At 38.9% G+C, this 14046-nt stretch overlaps 1 protein-coding gene across 1 annotated transcript; it reads right to left on the bottom strand.

Moving 5' to 3' along the window:
- Positions 1-1439: 1439 nt before the first annotated feature.
- Positions 1440-12411, bottom strand: LOC123773892 (Cleavage and polyadenylation specificity factor subunit 4). Its single transcript, XM_045767825.2, has 6 exons — positions 12179-12411; positions 9512-9715; positions 7869-8058; positions 7131-7281; positions 3016-3123; positions 1440-1668 (listed from the first exon to the last, which is right to left on the bottom strand). Exons 1-6 carry the CDS (start codon positions 12282-12284, stop codon positions 1597-1599), a joined length of 831 nt encoding a protein of 276 aa, XP_045623781.1. The 5' UTR covers positions 12285-12411; the 3' UTR covers positions 1440-1596.
- Positions 12412-14046: the final 1635 nt, after the last annotated feature.

Below are 14046 nucleotides of genomic sequence, written 5' to 3'. Positions count from 1 at the left end.
ACACACAATTTGTTAGAGACAAAAGAAACTAAATGGGAGCATAAACCAATATAAGTATTACATTTTCTTTGCCTAAAGTTTCAGAGGGAATATGGGATTATTGTGATTGTTGGCATCTTCCAGTACAGTTCAAATACTGTACAGTATGTGGTGTATGCTAATAATAATATCCAGGTTCTGAATTGTAACTTACCTGGCATGCACAAACCATATAATTTATATATTTGTTTGATTTTTTAAACTGCTAGTTTCTGATTTTGTTTCACTTGTTGGTGTGTGTGGTAATGACCAGGTTAGTACATACCGGTACTCCTGTATATATTTCCCCAGAGTCTAGCAGTCAACACAATGATAAATTACTATTACACATAACTGAGCAAAATAAATTCTAATTCTAAGAGTAATAAGAAATACTAAACTGTATTCAGAATTAAATCTTATAGCAAACCTGAGTACAGTACTTACTGTTCATTGCTGGATACAAAAAAAATTCTCTTGGAGGTCCCGACAGATTAAAGGAGTCGTCGAGCACAGTAGTCATGACAACATCATCACTACATATAAGAGGGCAAACAGTCAAGTGGTACTGTAATCCAGTAACATGGATAATAGTAAAATGTAGCAGATTCACCAGTTGAGCGAGTTACTAAAGACCACTCTTCATACACTATACAAGGCTCATGAAAACAATATACTGTATAACAGTGTGTACTTTAAATGTACAATACAGCAGAGTCTATAGGAAAGAAATTATGATAGACTATCGGAGCCCATATTCTGTACATTGTCCTTTACTCGGTCTTTCTAGTTGTTTGGGCTTGGGGTTTATGGGTGGTCCATCTGGGTTTTGGCCTTTGGCTCTATCTTGGGCATCCCTATGGTTCGTCATGCTTTTGTTGCATTTTGGTGTATGGTACACTGTGAGTGTCCATTTTCCCTGGGCCCCTCATCTTCTGCCTTCTTCCATGGTTAAATCCCAGCTACGTTTTTCCATTTCCCGATTTGTTTTTTAACAATTGCAAAGCTCCTTTGCCTAGATGCCATGCTGTGAATTAACTTTTAGATCTCCTGAGGGTTCCATCCCATAAACCAATCGTTGATTGTAATACAATGGCCTTCTTCCCATCCTGTTCTTTTCTTTTCCATGGATGGAGGGGTTCAGTCCTGGTGGCTTGTGAGAGAGCAGAATTGCTGCTGCCTTAGGTGACACGGGTTGTCATCTTGTGGAATTGGACGCATTTCGGTTGGGGAGTTTTCAACGATGGCAATGATCGTATGCCTCATTACCTTCAGATCTCTAATTTTCTTCAAGCAGTTACATGTTTTGATGAGAGAATGCTTTTCAGTTTTTTCATGCTTCTTTTTCAGCATAAATGCTTACCAAGCAATTGCCATCAATTTCAATGTTGCTGTTAAGGTAATGAAAATAAAACAAGGTACAAGTTTGTATTTCTCTTATTCATTCAGTCCTTCACATTCAAAACACATTCAGTCTTTTGTATATTATGTTGATATTAAATTATAATTTTGTCATCAAAACTGTAATAAAAACTATTACTATAAAACAATCTTGTTTGAAAGATCACTCAAGCATGTCTAATTACTGGAACTAAGGAAAGCAAACTGGCCCTTAGAACATCTGTTAGCGAAGTGTCCTTGCTGACCACACTGAAAAAGAAAATGATTTAGGTCAATACCTTTTGTAACTAAAAGCTGAACAACAAATTTTATAATACTACTTAGGACACAATACAAATATGTAAATAGCCGACAGCACTTAACTGTTTAATTAAAAATAAATGTTACAGTAAGATTAATATTGTTTCTCTTATATCCCCCTCCCACACACAAAAAAAACCAAAAAAACTGAAGCTTTGCAACCCAAGACAGTCATTTGAACAGCTAATTCAATGACATTTCCAATTTTTTTCATTTTGACAAACAACCTTTGACAATTTTCACTTCTCAACTATACAGTACAGTACTACACAAAAGTATTCAGATGGTTTAGCAACTCTCCAGTTTACATAACCTTACATGGGCTACCTCTTCCCTTTTATGTATTCATTCTTTTCATCACCTCATCAATTAGTATACATATGACAAGTCTGTTGCCTCACAACACCCAGCACATATATGTTGGATACACTCGGTATTCTCTCAATAAATTATATATCTGCAGAAAGTGTATGAATGACAGTACTGTATTCTTTCCAAGCTATTTAATTTTTAATGCATTTTTATTTTGCATTGGTATAGGATGACATATAAAAGTGAAAGTGTACTTATTTTATTTATTTATTTATTTATACAAGAGTTCTTACATTCTTGTAAAGCCACTAGCACGCATAGCATTTCAAGCAGGTCCTTAATCTTAATTTTTCCTAGGAATATGACCCGCCAAATCATTTAACAATCAGGTACCCATTCACTGCTGGGTGATCAGAGGCTACAGTTAAGGAATGGCACCCAGTCAATCCTCCCCGGCCAGGAAACGAATCCAGACCAAAGCACTCGCAAAGTGCCGGGCGAGTGCTTTACCACTACACCACGGAACCTGCTAAACTCCTTGTCCACTAGACAATTACCCAGTATACAGTATCTTTATGCTCAATCATTAGATCTCAACATCAATAAAAGTTTTATTCGTTCAAATTTGGCATTACCAATTTTAAAAGATTTTAATTCATCATGCACTTATGGTTCTTTCCTAATTTTACAACTGAATTGTTCCTTGAGAATTTGAATGGCACAGCACTATGGAAATCAAAAGATGCGTTCTTTCATGTCTTTTCCAACCCCACTGCATTTTTTTACTCATCTCTCAAGGCACTTCAGAGGAATGAAAAAGTTGTAACTACAATATATAAAACAAAACTTAAATCATAAGACAAAAGACAAAAACATTCATCATATCTCAAAAGAAATTAAAAAGCTGGTAAATCCAATCCAAAAGTTGCAAATGGGATAATGATCATGCGTATGCTATTTAACTGAACTTGCAGCTCTCCGTACCTTGAAGCAAATGACATTATCCAAACGATTGTTATCCATTTGGTGCATTGGGGGCGGGCCTGAATTTTCTTTGCCTGGTTGGTTCCTTGGCCCACCTGAAGCCAAACTCTGAAAAAAAAAAATATATATTATGAGATTACCTTGGTTACTGTCGGTTGATTTTGGGGCTTAGCATCCCCGCGGTCTGGTCGTCAACCAGGCCTCCCAAGACTAGAGAATAGCTAGTTGATAGATTTGTTGATACAGTGCTGTCATATAAAGCCTATCCATGGGCTGCATGAGCTCCAAGACCAGTACAGTAGTGTTCTTTAAAAGAAGTTATTTTACTTTTTATTATCTTAAAGTATAGGGACATTTTCTTTTTAATTTCATTTTTTTTAACAATCATTCATGATATGTCTACATGTCAATAATATTTGTGCTCATTAAGTAAGTTGACAAGTACTTGTCTCAACAGGCAGTGAGACAAGATGAGAAGGGAATTACCAGAAAGATAGAAAAAGTAGAGATAGATTGGGTGTTACGGACCCGAGTCCAGCGTCCGAGCCCGGAGCAGTGACGACCACGCCATCTGTGGGTCAGCTCCCGAAACCCCCTCCAAATGGACGACGCCATCTAGTGAGGACGAGATATACTGGCCACAAGGGCTAGTTTCCCGTCCTGATCAGCTCATAACACAGCCGCTGCTGACCTCTGGTGAGGTGGAGCTTAGACAGCAACGCCATCTATGGAGTGGATAGGTGGGCGTTTGTGTCTAAGCCTGTAAGTGAGGTGCCCCAGAGTGTAACCGGTACTGATGACGTGTCTGATTACAGAGTCGACCTGGGATTGCTGTAATGAACGTTGGATCAGTCTACCCAAGGCAGCCGTAGAACCTACACGCATTTGCCGCTGAAACTGTGAGTCACCCCCCGGATGAACACTGTTGTATTAGCCTGCCTGCGAGGTGGCAGATCCAGGGATTGTCGTACCCGGGGCTGACTGGTGGAGAAGACTAGCCACTGGGGTGTTGTAGTGAGGAGAGTGATCTGTGGAATCACACGAGGCTCCTGCCTAGGGCTCGCAACCCTAGTATCGGTCGTGGAGTGGCCTAACCTGCGGAACTGATTGGAACCTGCCAGCTATAGGCTGGATTTGTGGTTGATGGCCTCCATGACGGTGCACCGAGTGGGACGGTGATTTGGCTGGCCTGTGGCCAGGGTAGACTCGTTACGAGAATCTAAGGATTAATCGAGAGGCCACAAGAGGACCAAGGGCTAAGCATCGTTGAGCACCGTGGAACACTCCGCGTCTTCAATGTGGTCTTCAGAAGAAGACCACATTGTATATTCTAGTGTTTATACCCCCCCCCCCGTGTGATAATTTATATATTTATTTATGGTGATGGTAATTATATATTTAATTTGGTAAAGTTTTATCCCTTCCCCTTTAATTTACTTGCGTTACGGAACGCACCTCTTAAAAGCCACTACAGTACTAACTTGGGGCCGGATACCCAAACTCTACTAACATCAGAGAAAGAACCCAGTTGCGACCCAATAGGGCCGTAACAGGGACACAGAGAATAATAGTAAAGTACCATAATTAAGAGCCCGAAGTGAGCATGCCAGAATCATCAGTATAGAACAACAACAATTAAAAATCCACATGGTGTCAAAAAAAAAAAAATAAACCAGGTAATGCTGCTGCATGGTCACAAGTGGATGAAAACATCAGCTTTACTCAAGATCATGTGATCAGGCGGAGGAAACAAAGAAGAATCATCTAGGAAAACAACGAGTGTGAGGAACATGACAAAGAGTTCCAGGAGGGCTAGGCAACAGAGCCAGAGTGGAGACTAAAGGTGGAAGACATGAAAGCAAGAAGCAATACAGACAGTACAGTAGCTGCAGGGGCACTTTGTTACCCACAAACTATAATTTAAATACTGTATAGCACTAAGAGACTGGAGATGGAGAAACGACAACGTTTGGTTACTTGATAATGGTCAAGGACGGACCGAAACGTTGTCATTTCTCCATCTTCTAATGTGTGGTTTGGTCATCATATCTTCAGCCACGATATTGTGACTCATCATCTGCAAAAAGAGACTGGAGGATAACATAAATATGGAGTAAGTTAAATGTAGCTCTAATATTCAAGAAAAGGGACTGATACAAAGCACAGAACTATAGACCAGTGTCACTACCATGCATTCCTTACAAAATTCTAAAAAAGCCAATTAAAAAAATAGCCTAACATTTTTTTTTTTGAGATATATAAAAGAGTTGTTACATTCTTGTACAACCACTAGTACACGTAGCGTTTCGGGCAGGTCCCTGGAATACGATCCCCGCCGCGAAGAATCGTTTTTACAACCAAGTACCCATTTTACTGTTGAGTTAAACAGAGGCTACAGTTAAGGATTTGTGCCCAGTAAATCCTCCCCAGCCAGAATACGAACCCATGACAAAGCCCTCGCGGAACGCCAGGCGAGTGTCTTACCACTACACCACGGAGACTGGAAATGTGATAAAGAGTTCATATGACAGAACACCCAACCCACAAATCTGAAAGTAAAGGAATTGGTGACGTTTTGAGTCATCCCGGACCACTATCAAGTTGTCTAATGACAAAAAAAAGAGGCAAAGTGGACTGCATTTTCTTAAGACCAGCGTTGAATGTAATGAAACGCCATTTTCTGGGTAGAGCCCCCGGAGGCACCCTGGAGCTATTCGACTAATATTAGCTAATATTAGTACAGGATTTCAGTCATATGGAGTTGTCATGCCTACTGGCCAGAATATGGTCTCCTCAGAGAGGCAAAGGAAGCAATGGCCTATGAAACTTAGATGTATGAAAATATTCATGTCAGCCATCGACCGGGGTTGAGCACCCAGAAAGGTAGGCGCTTCAAAGCAGACCCCTCCTGGTAGAAATATTGCAACCTGAGACTGAACAGAGGCGAGAACCCCCCCCCTAAACAAAAACAAGCAAACGAGCAATACGCCATCACACCGTGTGCCACTCATTCACGCCACCCCCACCCCCTCACCCCTTGAAGGGGAAGAGGGGGTCCCAGCCCATCGAGCCATCAGCCGAATCGTCAGTTTGTCGGCTGAAGCTATACGGGGTGGACGCCTGCTCTGGCCTCGAGTGGCACACAGTGTGATGACATGTTGCTTGTTTACTTGGTGTCAGGCTACAGGGTTGTAAAAGCATGGGTCCTCTCAAAGCTCAGTCCTAGGCCTGTCACTATTCCTGATCTCTGTGAATGACCTAACCTAGGGATGGAGCTCAATAAATGCTCATGTTTGCAGAAAATGCAAAGCTAATGAAAAAAAAAAAGATGAGTAGATAACTGCAGTAAAGTCTTGACAAGCTCTAGGAATATGTGACAAATAGCTACTTGAGTTCAACTCCCAACAAGGTAATGTAATGCAGATTAGAAAGGGTATAAGACTAGAAGGAATCAAAATCGTAACATAAACATAACTACAGAAATAGGAAAAGGAAAGAGTAAAAGTGGGTATAATTCCAATACTAACACCAGAGGCACACATAAGCAGGATAACATTGGCAACACAAGGGAAGTTGGCAATCATAAAAACATTGAAAATCTAAACATGGACTCTTCAAGACAAATCTATGCAACCTAATTGAGACCAACACTAAAAGCAAAAAGAAAAACGTTAGTTTTTATTTTTGCTTTTAGTATTGCTAGGACAAGAAGAAAATGCTTAAGAGCAGAATGGTCATCAAACCAGCATCCTGGGTAACCTCAGATGTGTGCCTTAACCCAAGGACCATGATATGCTAAAGGTTACACAACCTGGGATCTACCTGGATCAACTAGGAATCTGGAGGCACGAAGCTGGTAGTCAATCTAAGTACAGTATCCAAGTTTTACATGCAACCCCCAACTACTCTGGTGAATGTAATGGATTTCTCCACCAAATGTTCCCTTCAAATACACCATGAAACAACAATCACTGCTGGTATAACTAAATACAGACTACAGCATTAATAGTATTATTATTAACTGCATTATTAAAGATACAGTATTAACTGTAAAATGTTATCAATGTGTCCTTACTTACAACTTTTTTTTACTCTGAATCTTAAAGACTACTTACAATGATTGCATTTTGCTCCCTTAGTTCTGGATTAGCTTTGTAGCAGTGTGATGCTTTGTGTCCAGCTTCTCCACAGTAATGACAAGTGATCCCCTGTTTTTTATGAGGCAATTGTTTGTCTTCCATTATCTGTGGCAACTCAAATCTTGGGCTGCAAATTACATGGTAATTAAACCAATCATATATAGTTAAAGGCTTATCATTTACATGGAACATATTAATAAATAAGAGATAAAGTAGTAACTCATATAATAAACACAAGTACAATATTTTAAGGTGAAGTCCCTTACCTGTTTGTATAAATTGCATCTTACCAATCAGAGATGCAACAGAGGATACAAAAGAAATGTATGGAAAATTTGGCAATTTTTTTTTATGTAACACCATGAGAGAAGACAAAATTAACACCACATATCTGAAACTTTTTAATGTATGGCCAGTAGTGTAAGTTTAAAATGTATTGGTATGAAAGTTTATACTTCCAAGATGGAATTTAACACTATTCTTCAGAAGATTTCTTATCAGCTAAATTATAATGGGTACAATCATGTAGAATTGCAAGCATAAACATCCTCATTTATCAAGCAGTTGTCAGGAAAGTCTGACATCAAATTAGGCTGCCTGAGTAACAAAAAAAAATAAAATGTCTATTAGTAGTTAACATAGAAATGGGCTTGAAAGGCCCATTTCATGAATACAAAAACTTTTTTACATAACATAAACAGATCTAACACGTACTGCATAAATTTGCAACCTGATCCATCTGGACAGAAGCCCGAGAAATAATTCATGCAGAGGACTCGTCGTACATGACGATTGCGACACTGAGGACCATGACGGCAAAATCCTCTATCATACCACGGACAGTCTTTCATTTTCATATCTGGGTTTATGTGTAGGAAAGGACACTCCTTATTGTGACAGGCATCTGTGGAGGAAAATTATATAAAAAATGAATGTCATGACTCCCAAAAATTATAATGAGTGAAGGAAAATGAATTTATGCATAGGTTTATGTTTCACTAAAGAGACAGAAGAGGTGACTCTTTTTCTTTTTCTTTTAATCTGTCTTCCTTGGTTTCCTGTTTCAAGGCTCATGTTTCTCAGGTCATCCACAGTGATATCGATTCTAGCCAGCCTGTGGTCTACCCTCATGACCATGATGTTTGTATGCTGCTCTTGTAGTGGTCTTTGCTAACATGTCCTGGGCTGATATTCAGACACGGGGTTTAGGTGGTCGAACACCTAAACCATTAATTACCTAATGTCCCCAGCCTTGCCATGCCTGTGTTGTCTTAGGCTGTCCCTTGTCCAGTTCTATGCTTTGTCTTGATTACCTGCCATCTCTCCTCGATGGTAAGCCCCTTGTGTTTCTTCTCCATGGGTAGTTAGCTTCAGGGACCCACAAGGGTCTCTCTCTCCCCAAAAAACAGCCCCTGGCTCCCTGATTCCCTCCCTCCCTTCCAGATTCGTAGGTTGGTGTTTGTGGTCTTCACATCTGCTCCAAAACTGGCATGGAAGGCTGCGAAGACCTGGAGCTTCAGCCTCCTCCTCTACTGGTGGAAGATGATTGCTAATGAGCTCACAATAGTATCGAGAGATTCATCCCCTTTGTTTATAATGTTTAGGGAGTTCGTTTGACAGTTTTGAGCCTTCGGTCCTTTTGAACCCAGCAGGGATCTGTATTGATTCACTTTCTGGATGATTCCCAGTGGGGGGGGGGGGGATGTCACCAGTCCCCTGCATCTCTGAGGGGGCCAGGTTTTGGCTATGGTCCCCAGTAAGTCAAACAGAACTCTTGTGGATGATGTGACCTAGTAGTTGGGAGCCATCTCAGTGAGATAGCTTCAGGAATCCACCAGGGCTCGTCCAGGCATTTCAGTACATTCAATGGTGGTTTTTGCATGCTGCTTGAATTCTATGATATATAGTGACCTAATATGTTAACCATTTGTAGCCTAGACAAAAACGATGACAAATGGAATGAGGACTAAGCTGATTTGTCTAAAACTGTGACTCCAGAGTCAAATATATTTGAGGGATGAATCATATCTGCATTCCCCTACTCCACTTACAATAGTCATGGTATATAGACTATTACTCCACTTAATCAAATGGTATGTATGGTATTCTAATTACAACCAAATGGTATGTATGGTATTCTAATTACAACATCCAAGTGGTATGTACTCTACATACAGAATATTAATTAAAGCAACATGTGAAGGTTTTTTACATCAGTTAAAACCTTCTTACAAGATCTTGTGGAGAGGTCCAGATATATTTTTGAGTAATTATGCAATGTACCATTTCAAGGATATTAAAAAGAAGATGCAAATACATTAGAGAAAATAAGTTGCAAAGTTACAGATAATACTTACTGAAACGAGAGTAGAAGTAGCATTCTGGCATTTTTGACATATCATACTCGTGGAGAAATTCACACTGGTCACCCTTTTTGCACAATCCACGAAGCCAATGCTTGCAAACCACAGTCCTGTCTCCGCGAACATGACGGAAGGGACAGTTGACACTTTTGCTGCAGTTCCCACGCATGTAAAATGTGCACACTGCAGCTATTGATTCTGAAAAAAATTAAGAATTAATTGGACAGCTTCCCAAATAAACAATCACAAATTTCTAATCTAATTGTGATTTGAAAAATAATCTATCATAAGATAGCTGCACTTTTTATTTTCTGTATACTAACCATTCACCACCATTACCTCTCTGCATACTGAATGCAATGGAGCAGGTAAGGACTCACATCAGTAAATCCTTCAGCATCTTTGTGAGATTCTAATTCAAGTGATATGATTTATGACCCCTCACCCTTCTTTTAGAATACTGTAGAGTAAAAGTAAAATGAAAGGTGAAAGATTGATTAAACACAGGCTGCCACGGCATCTATGGCAAGCTGAAGGATTTCATACTTAGGGATACTTAAAAAATGTAAAGAAGAGATAGTGAGACTTTGTCTTGCATATTAAATAAGTCCTTAGAGATTGAGCAGAGTACCCAGAGTAGTGGAGGGTTGCAAATTTTGTGCCAATATTAAAAAATGGAGAGATACTTGTGTCGAACTATTATTTAAATAGCTTTATGTGTATTGTTGGAAAATTGCTCAAATCAACAACTGCAAATGTCATTTGTTTGTATCTTGAAAAACATAGATTAATAGTGTGTTGGCAACATGTTTTTACTCGGGGCTGCTCATGTTTAACTAATTTACCTTTGCCCTTTTTCTGGTATGTTTCAAGCAGTTGATAGTGAGAAGGATTGTGACATTCATTAAAAGAAATAAACTTTTCCATCCACCTTACACTACCATAAAGTCAGCTAACACTATGCATCATTCAGTTCACCATGTAGTGAAGAAAAACAACAGCAGTTACTTCCTTAAAAAATGCAGTAGTAATAAGTTACCCACAATCATTACCAAATAAATCAACAATCTTCATTATTTTACATTTATTATAGCAATTTTTTGGCTCTATGCAAACATATTACAGTATTTTGCTATCAAAACCTAATAAAAATTTTGCAATATTTTCAGATTGATTATTTTGCCCCAATTTTTTTTATTACTTTAGAGTATAATTGTATATTTACCCTGTATTATCTATACTGTATCATGATTTAGAAAACTAAGTAGGGTCTGTAAAACTTCAAGATATTTTACGTAACTGTTAATTTCTATATAATTAGTGACTACAACTAAGTGACCACTTTATCACATCAGTGATAAATATGATCATTGTTTAGTGTTTACATTTAATGATTAAATAATTGGTGTGGAACCTAGACAGGAATGTTTTGTTTATATGCCACAATGCTTAACCAATGTACTGAGTATTAATTATAAGCAATGTATTAAACGTAACCAAGTTTGTTTTATCCATCCTAACTTAGATTATCATATTTGATTTTATTTATTGTAGTATTATAATACATGGATATTATAATACTTCAAGGATATATCTTAAGCAACCCAATATTTTAATTGGTTTTGGTAAGAACTGCTCACATTTAGCAATTTCACTATTGAAGTAGCTCGTTCTCAGAAACTTACATGCAATATTCACAGCCTGGGCATTCCATGACACATCACAGTTTACTAATGCCAGACTGTTGTACAGAATATACTCATCCCTTCACAGACATCAAATTAAGTACATAGAAAATTTAACTACCAAATGATACAGTGAAAAAACAGAACATTACAAATATGTATTTCAACAGCTTCAATATAATTTGGCTCTTTAAACATAAATTTTATCCAAATAAAACTATACTGCAAATAAACATTTATAGCAAAGTGCCCCTTTTCCAGTAGCAACGTTCAGAGACGACGACTTAGAGTGGTAATTTTCTTCACTACCATTTCTCACACTATTGAGTCCAATTTTATTTTTAAAATTCATTTTGAATAAGATTTTATATTTTGTAAAAAGCTTTGTATGCGTACACTATACAATAAGTTTCACATATTTTTAATGCATATCAAAGAAACTAGTTCAGACTAAAAAAAACTTTTCTGTAAACTGTCTGTTGGGTCAAGCCATTTCCTTTACAACTTCTTACCATTTACCCACAATTCTTCACTTTATGTACATTATAGATATTGTTGAATTTATTTTAGACAGCCCAGGGTTTAAAATATAGCAGGCTACTATGGATATTCTTACATGTGACCAGAAACTGCATGACTAGGCACGTCAACTTTTGAACCTGTCTCTCCACACCAAATGACAATTTAGAGGACGATTCAAAGAGCAGGAAGGAAGGAAGGAAACTTTCAGGTGGAAAGCGCCAAGCTATTACGACTATATAGCACTTGGAAGAGGGTCAGGATAAGGATTTGGGATGGGACGGGGGAGAAGGAATGGTGCCCAACCATTTGGACGGTCGGGGATTGAACGCCGACCTGCGTGAAGCGAGACCGTCGCCCTACCGTCCAGCCCAAGTGGTTGGTCATCAAAGAGCAGGAGAAAACTTATAATAAAATAAAGGCCTCGAGGGAGACGCAAGGCGTCCAGAATACTCACTGTCCATGCCAGGGAAGGGCAGCATTTGTGCCCCCACTTGCTCCTCCAGCTGTGTCTCTATATCGAAGGTTATCTTGTCCACGTTTGCTACAATTACCTCCATCATCGAATTAGCTTAACGTTCAAAGAACGATCCGGTCTAAAAGGCAAGCAAGAAATAGTCAAACTGCGAGAATTTCCAAGCCAGCTTCCCTTGTTTGTTTACGTTCTGAGGAAATGTTACTACGAACGCCACTCAGGATCCCTCGGATACTAGTCACTACGCACCACACACATATATTTTAACCATTTACGACACAAAATTTGTACGTTTCGTATATAAATAAATAAATATATATATATATATATATATATATATATATATATATATATATATATATATATATATATATATATATATATATATATATATATATATATATATATATATATATATATTATTGGTTAATATTAAAACCACAATATAATGCTATTAACAGTTAAAATCATCTACTTAACAAGCATATAGTTATTAAATGACGTTGAGTGATGTGGACTAATCCGGGCCTCATAAGAACGACTCCCGCCAGCGTTAACACTACCCATCGGGACCACAAACATGATCGAACGCACAAAACACCAGAAAAACGTGGGGGCTAGCTGGAGCGTCATGGCGTCTGGTGGAGGTTCGCGCAGCGTCTCTCCTGCAAATATTGACGATACCTTTGAGGACACTGGGGAACCACTGTTGCATACCACACATTTAGATCATGAACATCACCCGGTCTTAGAAGAGGATCTAGATGGAGATTTCATAGACAGCAAACAGATTGGAGGCGAAACGCCGCCAACTTACAGAGGTAAACAGAGACCATGCCGGCACCACGCGGCCTCAGTATCCTCCACAACTCAACCAAGGTAGGCCAAGTTCTTCTGATTTGTAAACTTTCATCATTGCCTTTGATGGCGAAGAGGAAAATGTGTTCAGAAATAGCCGAGCACAAAGTATCTTATATAATGCCATTCCCAAGATATTCGGGATCAACGTGCACAATATGAGATCAAATAAACAGAAAAACCTGATCGCAGTGGACCACAAACATGGCGAAGAACTAAAGCTTTCAGACATTACTGACATTTGTGGCCATAAAGTCAAGTGCTATAAACCACTAGGGGACCGATTAACAAAATATGTAATCCGACATGTGGTAGACATCAGTGTAGATGATATCAAAGCACAACTTGAGACACATGACATCCCGATCCATGGAATCAAAAATTTATGCGAAGAACAAACGGAGAACTGAGTGATACAGGCACTGCTCTGCTTACCTTTCTAGACTACATCCCCCCTGAGAGGATTTGGTTAAATGGCTTCCTCCATAAACAAGAGGTGTATATACCACGTCCCACTCAGTGTTTTAAATGTAAAGGTTTTAACCATACCTGGAAAGGCTGCACCAAAGACATTAAAAGTGGGAAATGCTCTGGTTCCCATTACACGCAAGATTGTACATCAGATACACTTACCTGCTCAAACTGTGGTGGCGACCACGACATTACATTCAAACAATGTCCCTCATACATAGCAGCAGCAGCAAAAACTAAGGATCTCCCTACCAACAACCTGCTATACAGTAGTGCACTGAAACAACCTAACACAGCCCATCATCAAACACAGCCTTTGCTTGTACCTGATATATCTGTCACCGACACTCCCACAACCCTAGGGTCCAACCATCCCTCACAAAATGCACAACTGAATCCTGATCTTCTTGAAACTCTTGTCACTCGCATTGAAAATGAACTTGTTGAAACTTTTGTCACACGCATTGAAAATGCACTAGAAAAGACGCTGGACCGACTGCTAACTAAATTCTTTACACAAG

This window comes from Procambarus clarkii, chromosome 91 (genome assembly GCF_040958095.1).
Source record: "Procambarus clarkii isolate CNS0578487 chromosome 91, FALCON_Pclarkii_2.0, whole genome shotgun sequence".
Classification (NCBI taxonomy): domain Eukaryota; kingdom Metazoa; phylum Arthropoda; class Malacostraca; order Decapoda; family Cambaridae; genus Procambarus; species Procambarus clarkii.
The sequence above is the reverse complement of the archived record's forward strand: the minus strand, read 5'-3'. Positions and strand labels throughout refer to the sequence as shown.

Excerpts from the sequence above, each read along its gene's own strand:
- LOC123773892 (XM_045767825.2), bottom strand. The coding sequence starts at position 12,284 with ATGATGGAGGTAATTGTAGCAAACGTGGACAAGATAACCTTCGATATA. Across the intron at positions 9,716-12,178 it reads GCCCTTCCCTGGCATGGACA|AATCAATAGCTGCAGTGTGC; the intron begins GTGAGTATTCTG and ends AATTTTTTTCAG. Across the intron at positions 1,669-3,015 it reads ATAATGTCATTTGCTTCAAG|TGTGGTCAGCAAGGACACTT; the intron begins GTACGGAGAGCT and ends TTTCTTTTTCAG.